The sequence below is a fragment of the Cygnus olor genome, chromosome 12 (genome assembly GCF_009769625.2).
Source record: "Cygnus olor isolate bCygOlo1 chromosome 12, bCygOlo1.pri.v2, whole genome shotgun sequence".
NCBI lineage: Eukaryota > Metazoa > Chordata > Aves > Anseriformes > Anatidae > Cygnus > Cygnus olor.
In genome coordinates this window covers 6,769,814-6,793,013 of record NC_049180.1, presented here as the reverse complement: position 1 = coordinate 6,793,013, position 23,200 = coordinate 6,769,814, and the positions used below count along the sequence as shown (strand labels likewise).

The window sequence follows — 23,200 nt, the reverse complement described above, 5'->3', positions numbered from 1 at the left end:
AGCACAGAGCAGGGCGGGACAATCCCTCCCCTCGGCCGGCTGGCAGAGCTGTGCCTGAGGCATCCCAGGGCACGGTTGGCCCTGCTGGCTGCCAAGGCATGCTGCTGGCTCAGTTTGCCATAAAACAAAACTCCCAGATCCCCTTCCATGGGGCTGCTCTCCAGCCTCTTGTCCCCCAGTTTGTACACACAGCCAGGGTTGCCCTATCCCAGGTGCAGAATCCGGCACTCGCTCTTGTTAAATTTCATGCAGTTGGTGATTGCCCAGCCCTCTAGTTTGTTAAGATCTCTCTGCAAGGCCTCCCTGCCTTCGGGGGAGTCAACATCTCCTCCTAATTTAGTATCACCTGCAAACTTACTTAGTATGCATTCAAGTCTCATGTCTATATCATTAATCTAACACACAAGTAAAAATGGAAAAGCAAGTAATGTCCCCTAAATTCTTCACAAAGTTCGTTGTACACAGATGCAGGATGCACAACAGTTCACGTAGATGACTATGTTGTATCCCAAGTTCACAATCTACAGCAGAGAAAACCTATGCTAATGAAAGACTAAGTTGGTCTTTTTCCTAATCTATCTGAAGCATGATCAAAAAAAAAAAAATCTTGGAATGGGAATATAAATGACGCCTTTGACAATGTTTGGAAGGTATGTAGTTCATTAGATACCTGTAAGACACGTAAATGCTTTCTGTTTGAATATGCCTACAGTAAGATAACCATTCTAGTGCTCTCCCAACATACATGAGGATGAGGATCCAAGTAGTCTTCTCTGTTTGTTAACTCTAAACATGACTTTTCTGGGCTTCTTTAAATAAAAAGCCTCCTGCAGATGTAGGCTGTGTCAGTGTTCTGGTGCACCAATAGGCCTTAATGACCATGACCAGTCTCACCTGGAGCCTCCACCCACACCCTCTGCCCGTGGGCCCAGGGTCTCCATATAAGTTCAAGACTGGGCTTTCAGTACCTTTTTGAGCTGTATCAAGTGTGCCTCTCTAGCTCAGCTGGATCTGTTGGGTTGCTGTGGAGTTGCTTGGTGATCACTTGACCTGACCTGTGGATTGACTTGCTAACTTGGTCTTGAACCTGCTGCATCACTGCAACCTTTTCAGATGATCTGGACTCTTGGTTGACCCCAGCTGCCATCCACAGACCTGCCTTGCTCACCTCACTGAGGTACTGTAGGACTAAGCTCTGGCTGGTGAGGCCCTTGCCCTGCCTGTTATGTTACTGCGCTTGGCTCCTTCAGTCAGCAGCTGTCAGTCTCTTACTGCTCCCTGGCAGCCTATTTTTCAATCTCTTCCAGATATAAAACACAGCTTGAGATCATGGATTATTTTTTTAATACACTTTAACATAACAACATACTGTGTGTTATAACTCAATGCAGAAGTCTTTGCTTTGAGCCCACTGACACAGCTTTTTAAGAGCACTATTATACCCCTTAGCTGTCCAAAACTTACTTCTCTTTTAACAGATTGTCTTTTTTTTTTTCTGGGTAGACAGACTATGTGTACCATATTATGCTTACAAAAGCTTCACTGTTGCATACTCTTACTAGCAGTGTCTTTATCAGTTTATTCTCATTATTATACCATTTCAGATGGACTTTCATACTCCCTTCTGAATATAATCAAAGACTATAAAAGTAAATCCCCTTCCTAAAGTCTGAAATGATTTCATTAAGACTAAAAAGACAATACAGTTGGCAAGGAGAAAGCCTGAGAAGTACGATCACATATCCTTGCTCTTTTATCTACTGTTTGCTAGTTTACATCTTATATCAGTGGTTAGTCACAGCTATAAGATCCCTACTTTTTCCCTGATGTCTAATGAATGTCACATTTTTGCATGATCTAGAAAATAAACTGAACAGTCTGTTGCAAGTTTCAGGTGAGAAACAGAGCTATTCTTACTTCTGCATATATTTCAAAGCTTAAATATAGTGTTAATACAAAGCAGATATCCTGATAACTCAATTTATTCTGCAGTACTCAAGCTGTTGAGTACCCTTTGCTGAGGTAAAAGTATGCTGTATTCCACCAGCTTTTGAAAAGTTTGCAATAAGCTTGATAGAATGAGCATACAAATGATGGTCAACTATTGTAGTAGTTTCAAAGATGACATGAAAGTATGTTTCACGTTGATGGTATTATGTGAAGGCAACTGAAAAAAACAGGATAGCATATGAAAATTACAGGACTTCAGCAAAGACTAATACTATTTTCACTATATTTTAAGTAAATTAACACATGAAAATACCAATAGAGGAAGAAATTGATGGATTCATTTTTTTTTTTTTTACTGAAAATCCAAAGATCTTCATTTCTCAGTTCCTACCAATGACACACAGACCACCTTACCTTCTACCACTCCACAATGCAGCTGTCACAGAGGTGCATTTAGAAGATGAAAGGCTGAAAAGCTGCATATGAGATTTTTTTTCAGTTCAAGTTTACTGTGTCTGAATCATTCTAATGTCTTTAGTTCCAAGACTGAAGACAGACTGAAGTTTTAATACATGCCTAACTCTAAGAATGGTTTTAGCTATTGACTTCATAAGGGATAGTCTTAAATGCATACTTTTGTGCTTTCCTAAATTGGACCCCTACTGCTTAAAATAATTTTTTGAAAAGCTAATCATGGTGGATGTTTTAAAATGGAAATTGCTTAAGAAGATAATTAAAAGAATAATTACTATAATGAAAACTTAACATGTCTGGAAATGACCAAAATTATCACAGCTGTCTTCCAGGAGTTTAACTTTCTTCCTTTTTTTTTTTTAAGTAAAAGCCAAGATGTATGAGATTTTCCAGCTTTACCATACAGTGGTGCATTTTTAGATTTGTGGCTAGACTGAGTGATCTTCAGCCAGCATCTGAGCCCACAGTCTTGCATTCTGGTTTCTCGTGATTACCACTGCGTCATATTTTCGTTCTACAAAGTCATCTTTTTTTTTTTCTTTTTAGTTAATGCTGGATGCCACTTTCTGAAATGCATGTTAAGAACTACAAAGCAATAAGAAAAGTTGCCATGTCACATGAGGGCATTGCACAATGATACATAAGGTGGATCCTTCTCTGCTATTAGTTTTTATCAGTTGTGGCATACACTCAAAGCAAGGAAAAGACCAGCTAAAGTGCAAAGAATGTATGCTGTTGGCCTTCAGTAATATTTAGTCGTGGTAAATTTTAGTCATGATTCTTAGTTGCATTGTGATATACCATGGCTGAACAGAGCTAAAAAACAGTTGCTGTGTCCATTGTACCATAAATACTTGTGTGGCTCTTACCTTTTAATAGGCTTGTAAGAGCATGTGGATGACATTCAAGCCTTTTGCTCTTTGCTTCTAGGAGAACTGAAAACAAACCTGAATTGTTCTTACTGAATACATCAACGTACTCAATGTACTCATTGTCATTATGAGAATGAATGTGAAACTAATTTCACTGGGTTTGGGGCATATAACAGCAGTACCAGCCCTGCATCAAAACTCGATGAATACTCATAGATAAAACTGTTTATACATGAACAATTTTGACTTTGTCAATCTCTTTCAAATAAAACAATTTGACATAAACAAGCACAACCTTTAATTATTACATTTTAAATACTATTATTTGGGGCTAAGTATAGATTATTATTAATTTCAGTCTTTACACAGACTATGACATAGGTTTAATTGACAGTGTACACATCTTAAAGCAGATGTAAATTAATTACAGTAGAAATGCATTAATTTCCAACAATTCAAATTCTAGTTTTATTATTTTTCCCACAGATTGAAGCCATTATAATAGCGTAAGAGATCTCTGAAACAATGTGCTTCATTAAAAGTCTTTTATTTATCCCACTATTATCTGTGTACCACAAAACTACATATTCTCCAAATGCTGGTCAGATTAAAGAGGATATGTAAGTAATTTAAATTTCTAGGCCTGAAAATCTGAGATATAATGAATTGGAAATAGAAGTTGGCTGTCAGTACAAAGTTAGAATCTCTAGAGATGCTGAATTGTATATCTCATTTGATTAAGTTCTTCAAAATACCATCTGATTTTGATGAGGTGGCTTCTAGCAAATATCTGTTTTTGTCCTATAAAATGTATAGTGTTGCATAGAATAACTCAATACTTCATGTACAATTTTGTATGACAGAGGACTTAACCTGTACTATATTTTACATATTACAGAAGCAAGACCTGTCCTTGCAGTGGGTTAGAATGATGACTGCAAAAGGAAAGCAGAGCTGAAGACGCTTCTGTCACACTGATGATTGTTTCCTTGCATGCTTTCTAAACACTAGCAAAAGGTTTTTGAAAGGGCAAATAAGTCAATTTCAGAAATATCAGTGCTGACAACTTATTTTCTTTCAGAATCGCTGCCTTTAAAAAAATTGCCTAAGGATGCTCTGTGAGAAAATTAAATTAATTTATTAACGCTGCAGGATTTACTTGAAAGAATTCCAAACCTAAACATGAGCCTCCAAAATAACATCTTTCAAACTTTGTCCTGCTTCAATAAAAGCTGTCAAGTACCATGAACAAGCCATGTTTATTTTTAGGCTGGCAAAATGTATGTATTATATAGAAAAACTGCCAGTTTGTGATATAGGCTGTGTAAGGCTGAAGGAAAAAGTAATTACCTGGATTAGAGTATATGCACAGAAGAGAAATGTGGTGATTCTGTACTCTGAGTCTCTGGAAGCTTTTGCTTGCAGAGGACTCCACTGGAAATAACTGAGTATAGTAACTCCAACAGGCTGTATTTCACCCCATTCACTGCAGCACCAAAGCAGAAATTAAATATAACAAGCTATTTAAACAGTGTGATGTGCATTGAAGCTATAATCCATGCTTTCCAATTAAAGAAGGACTTTTTATTATCTCTAATGGGGATAAAAGTGAATAATGTTGGAAGTAGATCTTGCTTATTTTTGTTATAGTTTATATTTTCTGTTATAGGAGAAAATGTGAGAGAAAATAAAGTTTGGAACGTGTTGAGTGGAAGGAGATAATGAAATCAAAAGCAAAACAAGGACAAGTGTTCAAGGAGGAAGACAGTAACCAGGTCAAAAGCTACCAAGAGGGCAGAAAGAATGAGAGCCTTGACATTTGCCTGTGGAGATAACTAAGTGAATAGAGAGAAATTAGAAGGGGTGGAAGAACAGACTGATGGTACCTGATGAGAGAGATTGAGTAAGCTTTTATGATGCGAAAGCTATAATACTGTTTGTGAGCTCGAAGAACCAGGTGGAGATGAGCTCATTGAAAAAGAGGATATGAAGACAAGGGCTGTTCTTGTCTCATTAGTAGAATACAAGGGAACTTGCAAGGAGAGTGAAGGCATGAAACCTGAATGTTGGAAGTGGAAGGCAGTTTTCAGTAATATGAAAAAGGTATATAACACATTTACCAAGGTTTACTGACTTTTCAACAGTGCAGCACCCCTATCAAATTCACACTTAAAATAACGTAAACCTTCCAAAGTCACCTATGCTATCATATTGATGGAGGAAAGAATTGAGAACACGGGAATCAGTAATAGAAGCTTTCTCTTGGTTCCCTCCACTGTGTTATGAAACAGTCTTTTTAAAGAAAGAGCAGCGCTGAATTTCTGCTTCGGACTGAGGTCAAGCTGGCACAGCTAATGTACCTACCCTAGCAATGGGTTTCACTGCAAGCTGACAACCACTGGAATTGCTTATAAGTAAACAGAAGTAGCAGCAGTAACATTTTTCTAAGCAAGAGCATACAAAATTCTCATCTCATTAAGGAATGTCTCAACAAAAGGCATTGGCAACACAGAAATAGCTGGTTTTATAAAATCAAGATTGAGATGAGCATCTTTATTTGACTATGGTAATTGCATGGCATTTTAAAAGATCTTTTTTATTATTTTTTTGCCAAAATGCATAGTCCACATTTTTCTTATGCACTGTTATGGGAAGATGGCATTTAGCTTTTCTATAGTTGAACATGGCTTTCCAGAACAGAACATTGTTAACAATTAAAAACAGTGATTAGAAAAAATAAAGGGAAGAATTTTAGAATATTTTAAACTGTGGAATCTCTTTGGTATGTATTTTCATACTGCATTTTAAGGTCTTTAGCAGTAGAATGATCATTCAAGGGTAATACAAGTAATCCTAAATTAACTACATGCAGTTCTATCTTAACTTTGCAATTCACACCAAATTCTTTCACTGCACTAAGAATGAATTCAGGAAAATAAATATCCAAGGAGGAATATGGATTTAATTGTTATTGCTGTTACATTGCTAAAATAAAACAGCTGTGATCACATACTCAGCTAAAGCCATTGTTCAACAAATATTTTTATTAAATATCTCTGTAGTGAAGATGAGTCCTGCTCCCCAAGAGCAAAGCAGAGCACTTCCTGGACCACCCATTGCTCCCTAGGTAAAACAATTCAGCCAGCTTTTAAGGGGGAGACGCACTGGACACTATGGCAGCTCTGGAACAACTCATGTTTGCTCACTGACATACTAAACTAGAACAACCATGTTTTAACATTCAAGTAAAAAGATAACAATCTTTTTCAAATCATTAATTTGACCACTAGCTAATGACAGCAACAGTGTTTCTTAACCGGCACTTTCCCAAAAATAACAATGACCTGCACAGCACACAGGAGGGAAGTCTCAGAAAACTAAGGTCAGTTCATTACAGAAGACAACGGGGGAAAAGCAGGCACATAGGAAGGTCAGAGATACAACAGGAGCAGTCAGGAAAATGAATTGGCCAGGGTCATACAGCAAATAAACTGTGTGTCAGAGCTGTGAATAAAATCCAGGAGTCCGGACTCCTTGTCTCTGTGCTCTATTCCCCCAGTCCTAACCAGATTCTCTCTCAAAATGACTTTCTGGTACAGACAGTCTGAGAGACTGAAACATTTTTCCTACCTACAAAATAACTGCAACAAAAAAATGTATATAAGGGTTTCCTCCATGCAGTCACTCCAACATTTACTTCACGGCTGTTAATAATTTTGTTGTTTTTGTTAATAAATATCGTACATTTCCTCTATGTCAGCAATCAAAATGTCTAAGTCTTCAGAACTGTGATTTGTCTATTTTGTTGGGGTGTTTACAACAAATATTCAAACTTAAATCTGAATCACTTTTTACTGGGGTGTTTTCTTCAAGTTCTGCCATTGATCAGTCTGTGTTTGCCTAATGCTGGGGTATTAGAACTGTTAAAGCAGAAGACATTTTCAAGCATGACATTCATTGATATCCGATATTGGCCAAGACCTAGATGACTCTTCTGCTCCAATAAAAAAAAAATAAATAAAAATCTTATATTCATACCAAACAGAAAATAGCCAAGTTCATAACTATGAAACTTCTTAGGTAAAGGAGCTATAGGATCTATGGGAGTAGACTACAAGAAGTATAATAAAGACTTAATATTGTGAAATTGTTTCTTATTTTTAATTGTAAAGATGCACTGATTGCCACAGATGTGTTGTGTGTTTTTTCCAAACAGCTTTTTAGCAAACCAATTTAGCAGCTGGTCTTATCTATGACTTCAAGTGTCCAACAAAAACAGATTTAGGATGGACTCCAAATTACTGAAGTTGAGATATTTCCACAGCATATTAATCAGATTTCCCAATAACACATCAGTCACTGACTAACATTGCTTAAGGCATTATCAGCCGCTTAGAACACACAGTCCATGAGTCAAGTGGGGCCAATTAGAGCAGCTCGCCTGTAATCCACCATGATACATGTTCAGAAACTGGTCTAAATATTTTAAAGGGCTGTTTTAAATTACCTGACTGTATTTGTATTTCAGTGGGAGATCTGTATATGTATTAATTGAACAGGGAGATTCTTAGTCTAGCAAGTTTTTTTCATAAAATGTTTTTTCTTCCCTTTTAGGAAGTAGTCTTCCATGGTAGAGGCTTCCCTCTAGTGGACACTTTCTCTGATGTTTTATTTGTAAAGTTTTAGCAACGTAATGTAACCGTTGTAAAATGCATCCAATGTCACGTATTTGCTTCCTGATTTAAAATAATTAAGAAAAAAAATGCCTGACAGGGCTTAACTACTTTCTGTTTCTTGAGGACCTTCAAAATTACTGGAGCAGTCTTAAGAACAGTTACTTCAAACTGTAAGAAAATGTACAACTGCTTAGCAATCTTAAAGGTACATAAACTGCAAGATAATGTCCTGAAAAAGCTACTTTTTGCGTCAATAGTTCAGAGAGTAAATACAACTACAAAAGCAGTATTGTTCTGTACTGACTGGTTGCTTTTTTACCAAACTATCGGTGCTGATCAAATTAATCTCCAGGCTGTTTGTATGGGCTACACGTACAGGCACTTTCAGTATCCTGTTATTTAGAGGCGGGTGATATATTGATACCCAGTTTTTTTGGTGCATTGGTTTCCTCAAAACATTTAACTTTAGAATGCTGAACTCAGGGTTCCTATATAGAACAAATATATGTATGCTTAAACTCTTTGTTCTTTTCTGTGGGAGGATGATCACATTACTTATAACTGAGAGCCTACCTTAGGATGACAACCAGCTACATTCTATTTTCGTTGCTCAGCAATAACAAAGGGCTGTCTTAGTATGAACCTTTCACCTGTAAATTTTTCTTTCTTCAGAATGTGACAATGAAAATATCCCTTGTAGCGGTGACTTTCATAATGCAAACTTTCAGCCCAATATTAACTGAGACCACTAACACACTGATTGGATTTTCAAGTAATTGCCTGGTGATAGTGGTATGTGTTTACTGTTAGGGCTTTACAGAATTATTGAGAATCTTAAATTCATTCAAATAAATATGATCTGGGAAGTAGTTTTCTGAGTTTCAGAATAAGATGAAGATTCTTGAACCAGCTTAAAGTTTAATGAAAGTGTATATTTTTCCCAGTGCTAAACCTTTTTATTCCAAGTCTTCTAGAGTTTCCAAGATCTTTTGTTTCCCCATATGGGCTATTGACCTGACTATGCCTCATAAATCATTTCATAAGGTTTTGGAGGCTACACGGTTGCCCATTTGGCATTTTCTATCTAGGGGATTTTAGTAGAATAGAATTACTTCCCCAGTTTAATGAGAATAATCTCATTCCAGCTGAACTGATGTCCACGTTGCAAAGCAATATCACAACAATAGCCTCTTTTGCTGTCAGTTTCTCTGAAGAGAAGCCAGTATTTGATAAGAAATTTTAATAACAATATAACTCTATATGATACGTGCATATACATTCATATGCCCCTTATGAATGACATTCTTCTGCCTTTCCTTAACACAGACTATAGCCATGAAGTCACTGTTTATTTGTAGCTCAGACAACACTCCCAATGCAGTAAAAACTCAGAAATAAAGTCAGTGGGAGGGATTTTCTGCAATCCTTTTCTGAAACAAGACTAAATGGGACTTTAGGACTGGGTCCAGTTCAAAACAGATCAAACAGTATGGTGCCTAAAGGAGACAAAGATTTGCATGGTCCAATGTACGGATTATGAAAATGTGAGTAACATGGAATCAAATTTGCCTCAATTAATGACTTCAAGGATTTATAAAAGTAAGTTACATAACAGAGATCATCTTCTAATAAAGATGGAAAAGCACACATATTACACTTGCGGATATTTTTAGGTGACCTCTTCAGATAGGAGGCTGCCTAGAATGTGCGATGTGTTCCAAAGTTACCCTATACACAGATTAAGTATGCCAAAAATGACACAGTATAGGGAATAACAGAGCATTTAATTAAAAGGCAGAGCAACTGTTCAAAGTTGGGTGTTACAGATCGTATCTGATATGCACACTATTTATTTCTTCACTGTAATTTCAGTAACTGTGCTCCAAACACCATTAGACTGCTGGAACTTGCAAATGATGATACTACCAATAACTAGCCCCTCCAAAGTGGTTTAAAACTAATAATCTCACCCATACTGTTGATTTTAACAAAACTACACTAAGTGGTGTTTGAGGCAAATGACACAATGAGAATCAATAAACAAATGTGAAACTTATACATATCTTTTTTGGGAGTAAATAAATTATTTTTTAAATTATTTTAATTCCTAGAACCAGTTATATAAAGCCGTAGGAATGATATGCGGGGAATCAGTAAGGGTGATATTGCAGCACAAAGTGTTCTGTTGTGGCATCATCCTGACAGGGCTCTCTAGAGCACCAAAATGCTTTCAGGACAGCTAAATTACACTGTGTTCAAAAGCCCAGGAGAGGGCTAAGCGAGCAAAAGGAAACATACAAACATGCCTGGGAGCCTCCCCCTTTTTTTTCTTTTTTTTCTCCACAAAAGCTTATAAAGGTAATAAATGTTTGTAAGAGTTCCTCAGCAGTGCTGCTGTTTACCTTCATTTTGTCACCTGTGAATAAGTAAAGGAGAGTGTCTGTGCTCAAACTGTATTACTGTTTGCACGTATGTTTTTTGTTCGTTTCTTTTCAAAGGAGCAGTTTGTTGAGGAGAGTCTCCAGATTTTTGAACCCGATTTGCTACCTGTTAGAAAGGAGTGTCTTATGCTAGAAATTAGAACAGCATGTCTTTTCACAACATGGGGAGTTCACTTGTATAAGGTAGGAAAAACAATACAGAATTCATAAAAGGAAGGTAATGTTAATTGCATAAAAATAGGGGCCAAATAGTCTCAAGGCATTAATTATTCCCAAATAGTACTACTAATTAACGTATCAATGACAAATGTGGATATACCTATTAATCCATTTCAAAGAGCATTCCTGCATCATCTCAAGTTTTATCAGCCATGATCTGAAGAGCTTCTATAAGATTACAAAGACACAGAGAAAAATCTTCTTTCGTTAACAAGCCCTTCCTCACCACCCCCTGCCAAGAAAACATTGAACTAGTTGAATTAATAAAATGTACCCAGTCTGGTAAGAACATTCTGTAACGTGTTGTACACAAGCTGCCTTTAGCTCATTTTGTTAGTAGGATTAATTTTTAAAAATCTAAGACTTTCATGCTAATCCTAGATAATCCTGCAGTTTGGTACATTAAAAGTAATCAAATTACAGTGAATGTCAATGTCATTTGATCTTGAATGATGTAGAGCATGGTACTGGAACTACTGCCCTCTCTTTCTACAGAAGGATGACCTGAGTTCACCATGTCTCAACAGCTGCAGATGTCTGCTTGAAGTCACCTTTACAAATGTGGCTTTGTTTATTCAAATAATGATTTTTGATGGCAAGTCAATGTACAAATGTTGCGTAAGAAATCGGTATACAAAACTGCCTTCTACATATATACCACTGAATACCACCTGCTACAAGCAATTTGCAGATTTGTGGTCTCAATTAAAAAAATGCTATCCTACCTAGTCCTTCCAGCTCATTTAATTCATGTGCTTCCTTTTTGCATCTCCCTCATTCTCCACAATCTTTACTCTGATTGGTTGCAAGAGGACTAATGCCTATTTTATTTCTGGTTAATCTAATTAAGTAAGAACCTGGAACTGTGATGTCAGTGTATTAATAGAAGGAAGTAACGCTTCCTGTAGTAAGGACAGCAATTCTGGCCCCTTTAGAAGCAGGTCAAAAATAAAGTAAGACAAGCTGCAATAATAACACCAACTCGTTCTCTGATAATATAGCTTCAAGTAAGATTATGGCTCGTGGACTGCAGGTAAGAAAATATAACGTGTTCATATTTGGTTATCTGATTGAGGGGAGCTTTGGGGATGGGGGGAGGTTGGTTTCAGCAAAAATAGTAAAACTTCGGAAATATTGACTAATGAAATGCTTTGTTTCTGGTACTTGCTCAGGAGAAAATCTGGCTTTAGGAACAGATGACCTCAATTGTTTACATACTTATGACATTATGTATTTGACTTTAATATATCTATATTAATATGCTTTCATTCCGAGCTAATAAAACAATACTTGATTATGAATCTCACTGTATATAATTGCTGTAGTTTGTTTTTTTCCCACTTTAAGAAATCTACCTACATCAGTAACTGAACAGCAAATGAGAATGAATCCCGCTTAAACAACTAATTCCCAAGGTATAAGCTCATGATTTAAAAATTCATATTGACTTTGTTATGGGTTAGTAGACTACTTCATTATAAGGGGATGCTGCTGTATTATTTAGCATGTGCCACAATACAAATGCTTTTATGAGCCTGTAAGGTATATGCAGCACGTTGCTATGGTGATGTGGTGCTCACACTGATGCAATCCTTAACGTTCTGTTTATGAACTTTCAGTAGTTTTTTTCAGTACTAGTTGTTTGTTGTTTTTTTTTTTTTAATAAATCTCTGTACATAGCAGCAAACAAGATACTAATGCAGTAGTTCTTATTTTCTTAAAATAGTCTTAATGAGCACAGCTATTGACTAAATAAAAGGTACTCAGCTGTGCTGTTGGGGTAAATATAAGTAACCATCACTATGCATACCTGTATGCCTCAAGATTAGTGTTGTTCAATAGTCACACTAATATGGACAAAGCTCAGTCCTCACTTGAGCTGAACCAGTTCCGACGTTTCTCATTGACTGTACTAGGAAGCTAAATACACTGGCAGCAAGGTCGAACTTCGGCTTGCTGTGCAAACAGAACCCCAAGTTAAAACTACAGAAGCAAATTGTAAGGCTGAAGCACATTAAATAAGGTGAAAAGTATCATGACTGGGGGACGTAGGGGTGTTGCTCAAAGCACATGTACTGTGCTCCTTGCATGTAAGCTGCAGTTATGCAGCATGCAATAGAGACGGGAGACGGGAATCTTGGGGGGGGCGGAAAGCAGCATTTTAAAACTGCTTATTGTGTTACAGATTATTCTTAGAGGTGCTTTTTCTGTACTCCAAATAAAAATGATGCTTATATATTCTAGTTGTCTTAAATAAATAAACAGTCTGTACTATCAGAGACTGGAAAGGCTTTTTTTTCCTGTATGTCTCTCTTTCCTCTTAGCTATTTCCTTTTCACTTGCAGATAAAAGATGAAGACAGTGGCTATAATAAAAACCTATTTTGCATTCCTAAGTAGGAATTCTAAGGCATTCTAAGTAGGAATTCCTAAGTAGAAGAAGACTTAGAAAGAGTTTTCATTCCTCATGGACTCATCCTGGACAGGTATGAGGGTAAGAAAGAGCAGTGATAGTTATGCCAATGATTAGTTTCCCTCCAAATGAAGAGACCATTGACCTACTCTGCATTGCCCATGAGAAACATGGAAACCCCGCAGTTCTAACATTGAAGTTCTGCTCTGGAGTTTAATACAAGAGGCATTTCATGGAGAGGATTCCTCTACAACCCTGGTGAAGTCTCCGTATCACCTCAAATATCTTTAAGCTTTCATGTTCTTTGTTGTTTAGATGTACAGGTTAAATCAACAACATCAACAGTGTGTCAAATGGAGTAGGTGTCATCTTGTTAACTGCACGTTTCTAACTACATTTTCAATGTCTTAATTGGCCACAGTTTGCTGGCTATTTAAAAAAAAAAAAGATCAGAATTTTAATTTGGGCATTGTTTAATATATGGACAAATAAAAATAAACAAAACATTTTACAGGAATTGTTTTCTTTTTTCGCCCCAGGACAGAACGCTTGGCTAGAGATATCATGCAAGATATGGGAAACCACCACATTGTTGCACTCTGTGTCCTTAAAGGAGGCTATAAATTCTTTGCTGATTTGCTGGACCATATAAAAGCACTAAATCAAAATGGTGATAAATCTGTCCCCATTACTGTGGATTTTGTGAGAATAAAAAGCTACTGTGTAAGCAAGCTTCTTTTTCCTTGGAAAATTGATTCTCCCCGTCTATTAACATCCTGAATACTAGTAGTTTACATGAAAACTCCAGGAAAATTGAGTTTATGCATGTATCCTGTTCAAAACAACTTAGTTGCTTTTCAGTATGTAATAAACGGACTTACTGATCTGCCCAAATGATCAGAGGGATATTGTATATTCACTGGAATTAAAATATAGCAGAACACTTAATGTGACAAAGTCAATGTTGGGTCACCAATGTCCTCGTCTCCAGCCTAAAGTTTTCATACAGGTTCTATTCTCTTTAACATGGCACCCTTTGGTGAAAGGGAGAATAAGCATCAGGGACTTGCTTATTGTCTCCATCCTTATTACTTTCTGTTCCTACAGATGATGTTGGAGAGATTTTTTTTTTTGTAATTTGAATGTTGGGGAAAAGGTATGTTTTGCCTGAGCCAACTACAGTAAAGCAATGACTTGTGGTATATTTCCTGTTTTATATTCTTCCTTCTTTGAAGGCTCAAGTGCTGTGCACTGAACAAAATTTATCACATGCTAAATACAACACTTTACAATACCCTATAAATACTTCATAGAATTCTAAAACAAATCCGTGGTAAAAAAAGTAGCTGAAAGCAATGGTATCTATTCCAGGAATATGGATGTAATCTTGTTCAGAAGTGCTCCATGCAAACATGTCTGCACTGATGCTTCATACACTTGTCTTGCTCTCAACTACTTAACAGCCCTTTTACTGAAGGAGTGCCGTGTATAGTTGCAAGTGTCATTTGTCAGGTGAACAGCCAGAGCAGTACACTATTCATAGAAATACAAGGTAATGCTTTGAGCATATTTTGTGTGAATTCTCCCCTCTCCTTTCTCCTAGAAGGATACACCTACAGAAAAAATCAGTATTGTTGGAGAAGAACTGTCTACACTAAATGGGAAGGTATGAACTAGGATCTTCAGCTTTTCAGAGGAAAGAGCAGTTCTTATGTATCTTTCATCAAGTCCACCTTTAAGATGTTGGTACTACATATTTACAGCCGTTTAAAACTTCACGCTTGTTAAAACAGTAATTCCCACTCAGTGGAAACTTAACACGATTAGTACTGAATGTTTCTAAAGATCCTGTTCTGTTTTATACCAGAACCTCCAAAAAAGAACCATCTTAAACTGACTCATGCAATATGTTCTCAGAATGTTATTGTTATACATAAATATTATATAAAACCTGGTATAAGTGGCTTTCTCACAATACTTTAAGTTTCTTTAAACATTTTCCAGAAGTCTTGTGAATAAGCACTAAATCTAAGTTGTTAAGTGACAAGCTCCTTTGAAAATTGATTGCACTATCAGCTTCAGTTACAAGTAAGTTGTAAATACTTTTTGGCTGTTTAATTCACTGAAATGATGCAATGTAACTCTTTTATTTTTCATTTTCTTTCTCTCTCCACATGATCTAGAATGTGTTAGTAGTAGAGGTGAGTACAGAACTTGAAGTTTTTTTGGGAGCGTGGGGTAATGTTTGTTTTTTTTTTTTTACCTATTTTGCAAGTTAATGCTTGCTGCACATAAAACACTTAATCATATGTCAATTAAAGTATGCATATCATGTTACTGTGCTGCCAGTGCTGCTGCTCTTTATCTTTCAAATTAATCCACTGATAGCATGCTTTTTCTTTCAGACTAGGAAGATAAATTACTTTTTTTTTTCTTTGAGGATATTATTAAGACTGGTAGAACAATGAAGGCACTACTTTCAAAACTAAAAGACAATGAACCAAAGATGGTAAAAGTCGTAAGGTATAATGACACATCCATTTACTAATGTATGATAATAAGATACAGAGAAGTCACTCAGGTGAATTGTCAGGGTATGCTGGTGTGTGGGTTTGTTTTCCTTTTTTTTTTTTTTTTTTAGATTTGGGGGAAGTAGTAGTAAAAGCAGGAAACAATCCTTATAACAGCTGGTGAAAAACAAATTATTTATTAAACTGGGACACTTACATGTATACTACTCTGTTCATTGTTAAAATCAATAACAAGGGCTTCACAGCTTTTTTGCTTAGTCCATGAATTCTGATTCTCTCTTTCTTACCTTTGAAAGAAAGCTCAGCTCTTTCCATAGGCTCCTTAACACCTTCTCAGCTGCCTCAATACTAGAATGACAACACTCAAGACTTTTTTTTCCCCCTCCTCGATATCCTTAGATATGTGAGTCTGCAGAATCTAAGTGTTTGTCAACAGTTGCAAAATGACTTCAACCAGCATTCTAGAGCTTTTAGAGCAGATATCTAAAAGACAATTCTCTAAAAGACAATTCCCAAATAATTCTTCTCACAAGTAATCATGATGCTTTGGAAACATGCTTCTTGGGTTTTACGTATCAGTTATGCTCCTCCTAGTAACTGTCCAGGAGGTTCCCAGTATTTTCAGAAATGCCCAGGAAAATCAAGGATAAATATGACTTTGTGGCAGAAATTATAGTGTCATAGCGTCAACTGACAGCTTGCCTTTTTTCTTCCCTCCCTCACCACTAAAATCTTTACATACCACTTGAACATATCTATCTGTACTATCCTAGTTTGCTGACACATTGCTACAAAAAAAAAAAAAAAAAAAAGACTTAGAATACATAATTTGAAAGAATGATCCTAGATCAGAGCCTTAATTTATTGTTTCATTATAAGGCTGAAAGGAACTTGTAATCTGTTAAATTTAAATAATGATTTTTTTTAACTGCACAATTGTAGATGTTTATTGGGATGGGTGGGGAGAAGTGAAGTATACAGCTTGGAATAAGACATCTTAAAACCATAACCTTCTCTCCTCTTTCTTACAGCTTGCTCATCAAAAGGATATACCGAAGTCCAGGCTATAGACCAGACTGTAAATATTGCATTTTTTTGGCTGTCCAAAATAAGATTTCATCTTTTCATTTCATGCCACTTTTCATGAATGAAAATTCATGCATGTTTCAGGAAGGCCAAAAGAAATGGGGAAAAAACACATAAATGCCTTAAAGCTGACAGCTAACTGTCCCCTGCTGAAACCTTGTGATAACTTTTTTGGTGTTTGTTTTGAACGTAGTTTTAGTTACTTATTGCTAGATACCAGAAAGAGAATCAAACATTAACTCTGAATTGTTTGGCTTTGATCCTAGAAGGCATTTGTTTTGACTCTGGTTGAAACTCGACTTGTTTTCAAAGTGAAAAATGAATTGCAGTGCATCCATTTTTACATAAGTAGAATCTTCTTCATTGTCTCTTCTCCCAGGACTGCCTCCTAAGCAGGTTTTAAATTATGTATTTTAGGAAAAAAAAATCTTCAAATGTAACAGTAACTGATGATATAGAGTCTAACCTTTCTCATCAATTTACAGTTTTGATTCTTAGTGTTAAGTGTGCTAAGTACCTTGAAAGCAAGATGAAATATTTGTTAGGTATTACACTTAAATAGCAGAAGCATATGTTGAATACAAACTGTGTGTTTAAAACCTATTTACAGCACCTAAGTATAAAAAGAGTTGCATTTTGTTACAGACATAGGCTTTGAAATTCCAGATAAGTTTGTGGTTGGATATGCTCTTGACTATAACGCATACTTCAGAGATCTAAATGTAAGTACACAGAAGTGCGCTTTGACTGTTATGTACGTGAGTGTTAGCACGGATAACTAACAGAAAATATTAGTTTCTACTAGGAGATTCTGGTCAATTAATAAAACTTCAAATCTGACTTGATGCCTCCATTAAAAGGGTGACAACATTATTAATATGCCAAGATGGCAGTTTAATGTAAATGCATGATAACTTGTTCATGCCTTACCTTTTTATGCAACTGTTCTACAAGTCTTGTGGCCCAGCCTTCCTGTACAGTATTTTGAATCCTCCAAGATGGTTTTCAGCACATAATCTGCTGGCCCCATCTAAAAAGAAAGTAACTTGCAATTTGGTTTTGATTTCATGTTTCTATTAGAAAAGAGCAGCATAAGATTTCACTAGTAAAAATTTTTAAATGGTAATAGACTGGACTGTGTGTGAAGGTGTTTCCCACACTGTAAAGTATGCGCCTCAAGACCTTTTTCCTTTGTTCCATTATAGTCTCCCTATGCTGCACTGAGTTGTAAACAGACCCTGATAGAAAGAGTTGATCTTTTTTTTCCCCTTGCTACTGTTCAAAAGCATCTTCATAAATATGGCTAAGTGGAAAAGTGTCTCATTTGAAAGTCTTTAAGAAAAAAACAGTTCTGTAGAAGACACATAACAAATTTGCATTATTGCAAAGCAGTGTGGAGAAGGGCATGATAGATGAACAAAACTGGTCTCTTCCAGAAGACACAATTTCTCTGTGAATTAGATGAAATTTGAAGCAACATTAACACTTCAATTTTACAGCAAGTAGTAAAGTTGCAACCAAACTCGCAAAGCATAATGTCTTAGTTCCAATATTAGAACACAACCAGGAATAAAACTGAAAATAATTCTTGTGTTTACTTTGAAGGTACAGATTAATTGAAGTTGTACACTTTTTTTTTTTTTTTTTTAGCACATCTGCATTCTGATAGAGAGAGCCAAACAGAAATATAAAAGCTAGTAATGTCAGACTTCTGGAGTAACAGTGCATGGATGAATATGGTAACCTACTACTCATGTCTGTTTCATTGAAGAACTGAATGTTCCTAAGGATACTCTTCTGTATATTTTTCCTATAATGATATGTGAAACAGCTTAAGAAACATGAATGCTTAAGTTTCAGTGAAACCTTAACAAAATGTTGGCCATAAAATAGATATTATATTCCATTGGAATCATACGAGATAGAGCCAGGACATGCACATGTGTATATAATTACATCTGGGTTTTTATTTACTATAATAAGTAACATATCATGCATATTGTATAAAAACTGTAGTTACTTAAAATATATACACCTGGATAACACTGGAAAAAGTAACCATCAAGGTAATTAAAGTGAGATTAGTACTTAAACATTCCATTGTCAGTTTATGTGTTGTTTGTTTTTATTGTTTGCAGAAGGAAGGGGTCTCACGTTCCTCACACTATTGTGACCTTAGCTGAAATTCAGGAAACAAATTATTAGCTGTTAAGACTGGTGATAAACCATTATCGCATGAAAATACTTCAGCGAGCCACCTGTTTGCTCCTAATGAGAACTGGCAGTTATACTGCCCAGACACTGCAACAACGTTGAGATGCTCTCTGACACCGCATTGTTTCTTTCCTACAGTAAACGATTAGAACAGGCTTGGAGACCTTAGTGCTTAGGTACACAAAAGCAAAGAAATAAACTAGCAATCTGTGCTTAAGAGATTTTGCTGATGCCCCTCAGCTTTTAGCAAAGCCCTAGGCTACAGCTAAGAAGCCTGACATGTCAGTGGTGCTTTCCAGGAGCTCGTGAGGGCTGGGGACTGTCATGTGTCACATTACCAGCTCCTCACACTTGGCAGAGGAGAAAACGAGCGCCCTTACCCAAAGCAGGGGAGGGGGGCGGCACCGCCTTCTCCCCTCTGAGGGAGGGCGGAGGCGCTGTCCGGCGGGGCACGACGCCGAGCCTCCTCCGGCTTTCTGCTTTTCCCAGGGGGAGCGTACGGGTGTCAGCTGCCCATGCCCGCGGCAGTACAAGGCTGCGAAGCTGCCGTCGCCCGGCCGAGCCCTCCCATCAGCGCCCCTCCTCCGGCCATAAAATGGCCGTCCGCCCCTGAGGTAAATCCCAATTTGCTGCTCGGCCCGCCCTCTGCCAATCAGAAGGCGGAGCCCGGCGGGAGCGCGCGCTGATTGGAGGGAGCGGCCGTCGGTCAGTGGGGAAGGGCGGGGAGAAAGAAAGGGAAAAGGCCGTCGTCGGGGGGGCAGACAAAATGGCGGCCGCGGAGCGGGAGGTGGAGGCAGAGGGGAGGTAGCGGCCCTCCGCGGCCCGGCCCCGGTGCGGGGGGTGCCGCAGCCCGAAGGATGGGAGCGGCGGGCTGAGGGGGGCTCCCTGGGACTGCTGAGAGGGGAAGGTGTCGGCTGCGAGTCGGTGCCGCAACCTCCGGGCTTGCCCCGGGGCGCCGCAGCGTGTGTGTGTTTGCTTCCAGAGAATGCCCGAAAGGGGAGGCGAGGCGCCGCCTGAGGGAGCTGGATGTGGCCGACAAGTTCTCCCGCTTGCCGCTGCCCAAAGCCTCGGTGCTGCTGCCGCTGGTGGTGCGGGCCGGGCGGCTGTGCTTGCTGCTCACCCTGCGGGCCCCGCAGGTGTGTGTCCGTGCTCTGCCCTCCCTGTAGGTGGAAGGCACCCATGGGTGCCCTGGGGACAGCCCCCGGTCGGTGGGGTGGTAGCAGATGGCTTCCAGGTCAGAAAAAGAGGGGGTTACACTGTTTGTTGTGGCTTAAGTGAGAAAACTGAATGGTATGCAGTTCTTAACAATGCGACTTTCGAATCTGCATTTAATATTTAATTAATAGTAATAAATAATATTTAATAGTGCTCTCTTCTTGCTTTTAGATAGGAAAGGCAGCACTTTGTGTCTCTCATCACTCTTTTGCCAGCATTTTATCTTTAAAAGCCCTCTTGGTGTTTTGATTTTTGCTGAAAATTTGATGCTTTTGGTCATGCATAGAGAATTTAAAACCCTAATAGTTACAGTTGCGTAGTTGATTTAGAAAATGCTTGTAAATGGACTTTTTTCTGGCCTTTGAACAAACCCATTAATAGAATGTATGTAAAGGTATGATATTTAAGTATGTATGTTCTTGCTTTTAACTTGTGTTAACAACTTGACCAGTGAAATTGATTCATCTATCAATCTCTTATGCAAGCAAGATGAAAAACATTCAAAACTTTCAACTATTCAGATTCAGAAAGTATAGCACGAATTACATGATGCTATGCAAATGAGTGTATATGTATTTCTTATAGTGAGGGTTTGTGGTTTAGTTGCGTATAGGCCTAACGTGAGCAAAAATAAACATTTTTCTGTGTAGCTCTTGATAAGGCACATTTCTTCTGATCTTCATAAGACTCTTACCACCCTATCTAGCACTTTGGGGATGCTAAATCAGGTATAAGGTGGTTCTGTAGTAGGAATCATTGCAGATCAGCAAGGTGAAACAAACTGGTTACATTTAACAGTAGTACTCCTTTAAATTCTAGCTGAGAAGATCACCAGGGGAAGTGTGTTTTCCAGGAGGTAAAAGTGAAGAAAATGATAAAGATGAAATTGATACTGCTCTCCGAGAAGCCAAGGAAGAAGTGGGACTACCGCCAGAGAAGGTGGAAGTCATCTGTAGGCTTGTGCCTGGAATCGATAAAGTAAGCAATAAGCTGTGTAAGTCAGCATATCATTGGAAAGTAAGCTTAGGGTACTTTGCTTTTGTAAGGTTGATAATGATCTTTTCAAACCTGTAACTAAATAACTGCTGCTGCTTAAAGTATACAGCCTTTGTAGCCAGCAGAGGAGGGGAAGAGATTTTTTTTCTCTCTGTTTGGCATGTGTCAGGTCATGTTTACTCCTACGTGGACTCCAAACGCGAATACCAGAAAGACATTGGTAAACTGGTGAGAGTCTAGCAAAGAGCAATGGAGATGCTAAAAGGGGCTGGAGCAAATAGAATAGGAAGAAAGGCTGAGAGAAGTGGATTTGCTCAGCTTCAAGTTGGTGGTGAATCCAGTTGCTGTCTCTAACAGTTACAGAGATGATCCTAGAGTTGCCTTGAGACAATGGATACAAGGAGCAACAAATGACATTTAAATTAGATGAAAAGAAAACATTGTTCACCATGAGGTTATCCAAACACTGGAACAGATTGCCCTGATAGCCTCTATAATCTCTGTTTTAGGAGATACTTCTTAGGAGAACTCATCCAGACAAGGCCCTAAGCTGCTTGATATAACATCAAAACTATCTGGTTCAACATCCTCCTCAAAGCAGGATTAATTTAGGCTGAAAGGGACCTTTTCAGGTTATGTAGACTGTGATTCTGTATTGTATGGAAATCTAGCAAGGAGACTTCTATTCTGCAGGTGCCACTGGAATATAAGTCATTGTAAATGAACAGGTTGCCCATTTCAGTAGCAATATTCAGTGTTGGTGGAATCAGTTTTCTGGTAGTGCAGAGCAGATACTGTTTCAAAAGACTTCATTTTTGTTCTTCAGGTAAGTTTCTCTTTATAGCTTCAACGTAGCCACTTGATGAGCTAAATTGCATTCCAGTTAAAAATGTTTCATAGGTTTCCTGTGCTCATTTTGTAACATTTGAAACTTTTTAAAATAAAGAACTTTTGCTTGGTACATACTGAGTGTGTTTTCTGTTGTGTGTTTTTTGTTGTTGTTCTTTCAGATGAATTACTTGGTAACACCAGTTGTAGGATTTATAGAGGATACATTCCAGGCCACTCCTAATCCAGATGAAGTGAGTGATGTTTTTGTCATGCCATTGGAGTATTTCATCAAGCCCTTAAATTACATGACCTTGCCTTATAAAACCTCATCTGGTTACTTAACCTGGATGCACTGCTTTACATATTATGACCATGAACGCAATAAGTCATTCAAGATATGGGGACTTACTGCACATTTTGCTGTATTTCTTGCTCTTCTAGTTTTTAGAACAAAACCTACCTTTGAGGTTGATTATGATCTTGACAACTTAATTGCATCTGCTGAGAGTAAGTTCATGAATTTATATGCATCTTTAAATGAAAAGAAGAGGAGTAATCTATGACAAACTGGTGTGACAATTAATCTGTACTGAAGGAGGAAAAGGGTTTTGGTTTATTCTCTTTGTATCTGTTATGTGATTGAATTTCACATTTGCACTTATGCTGAATTGGGAACATAGTAAAGTTTATTTTTAAATAGAATTCTTAAGTTGTCAAACCCTAACTAGATTCATATAATTGTACCTGTTTTAGAATTGTCAAATGTGCACAGTATTTTTAATGGATTTAGCATACAGATTCAAAAGGTCTAGTTTAATTACTGCCTTTGCCTGTGATCCAAGACTGACTTTCTATGTTTTGTTCTTCTATTTAATGAGAGAACACTTTTTTTCTAATTTGTCTGTTTGAATTAAAATATAAAAACTCTCTGGTATCTGTCTGTCTATTACTCTGTGATGTACTACATACGGGTAACAACTCATACAGTGTTGTTTGGTATCTTTACAAGGAAGTGATACAAAATCACTTACAAAATGCATAATAAAACTTTAAAAAGTGGCAGGTGCTTTCATAATTTATTTGGTTTGGTTGGGGTTGTGGAGGTAAGGAGAAGATTTAATGAACTCGATATTTCTCAAGGAAGTTTTCTAGGCTATGAAAAGCTTAGCGTACAGACAACTGTACTGAACACTTCCACAGCATCCAGTTAGCATTGTTCACTCAGCTACTAGAAGGGAGTTGTCTTAAGGAGAAAAGAGTGGCATTCAGTACTCATGAAAACT

The 23,200-nt window shown here is 37.6% G+C and overlaps 3 protein-coding genes and 1 long non-coding RNA gene across 11 annotated transcripts in view; 3 read left to right on the top strand and 1 right to left on the bottom strand.

Annotated features, from left to right (window-relative positions):
- Window positions 1-19,342, bottom strand: part of ADAMTS18 (ADAM metallopeptidase with thrombospondin type 1 motif 18) — a 188,900-nt gene extending 169,558 nt beyond the window's left edge. The window contains exons 1-2 of the mRNA XM_040571013.1: window positions 19,256-19,342; window positions 17,592-17,691 (exon numbers count right to left, since the gene is read on the bottom strand). The gene's annotated coding sequence lies outside the window, so the exon portion shown is untranslated. The remainder of the gene's footprint in view (window positions 1-17,591; window positions 17,692-19,255) is intronic.
- LOC121076578 lies at window positions 778-4,545 on the top strand. The gene is made up of 2 exons (XR_005823585.1): window positions 778-1,177; window positions 4,195-4,545. It is a non-coding gene; the product is annotated as an uncharacterized LOC121076578 (long non-coding RNA).
- Window positions 11,247-19,263, top strand: LOC121076577 (hypoxanthine-guanine phosphoribosyltransferase-like). 4 transcript variants are annotated; one of them, XM_040571024.1, is made up of 8 exons: window positions 11,247-11,665; window positions 12,978-13,117; window positions 13,584-13,767; window positions 14,648-14,710; window positions 15,228-15,245; window positions 15,485-15,567; window positions 16,607-16,653; window positions 17,307-19,263. In XM_040571024.1, exons 3-8 carry the CDS (start codon window positions 13,609-13,611, stop codon window positions 17,441-17,443), a joined length of 507 nt encoding a protein of 168 aa, XP_040426958.1. In that variant the 5' UTR covers window positions 11,247-11,665; window positions 12,978-13,117; window positions 13,584-13,608; the 3' UTR covers window positions 17,444-19,263. The 4 variants fall into 4 exon arrangements, 3 of the variants coding, with proteins under 3 accessions (XP_040426958.1, XP_040426957.1, XP_040426956.1); XM_040571023.1 differs by lacking the exons at window positions 11,247-11,665; window positions 12,978-13,117 and adding an exon at window positions 13,126-13,402 and having other exon boundaries at window positions 17,307-17,383; window positions 18,312-19,263; XM_040571022.1 differs by lacking the exons at window positions 11,247-11,665; window positions 12,978-13,117 and adding an exon at window positions 13,126-13,402.
- Window positions 19,343-19,375: 33 nt separating the features above from the next.
- On the top strand, window positions 19,376-22,976 carry NUDT7 (nudix hydrolase 7). Of its 5 annotated transcripts, none has more exons than XM_040571018.1 (4): window positions 19,376-19,489; window positions 19,858-20,037; window positions 20,910-21,068; window positions 22,097-22,976. In XM_040571018.1, the coding sequence occupies exons 1-4, from the start codon at window positions 19,391-19,393 to the stop codon at window positions 22,478-22,480; spliced, it is 822 nt and encodes a 273-aa protein (XP_040426952.1). In that variant the 5' UTR covers window positions 19,376-19,390; the 3' UTR covers window positions 22,481-22,976. The 5 variants fall into 5 exon arrangements, with proteins under 5 accessions (XP_040426952.1, XP_040426951.1, XP_040426954.1 ...); XM_040571017.1 differs by having other exon boundaries at window positions 19,858-20,109; XM_040571020.1 differs by lacking the exon at window positions 19,376-19,489 and adding an exon at window positions 19,595-19,679 and having other exon boundaries at window positions 19,858-20,011.
- Window positions 22,977-23,200: the final 224 nt, after the last annotated feature.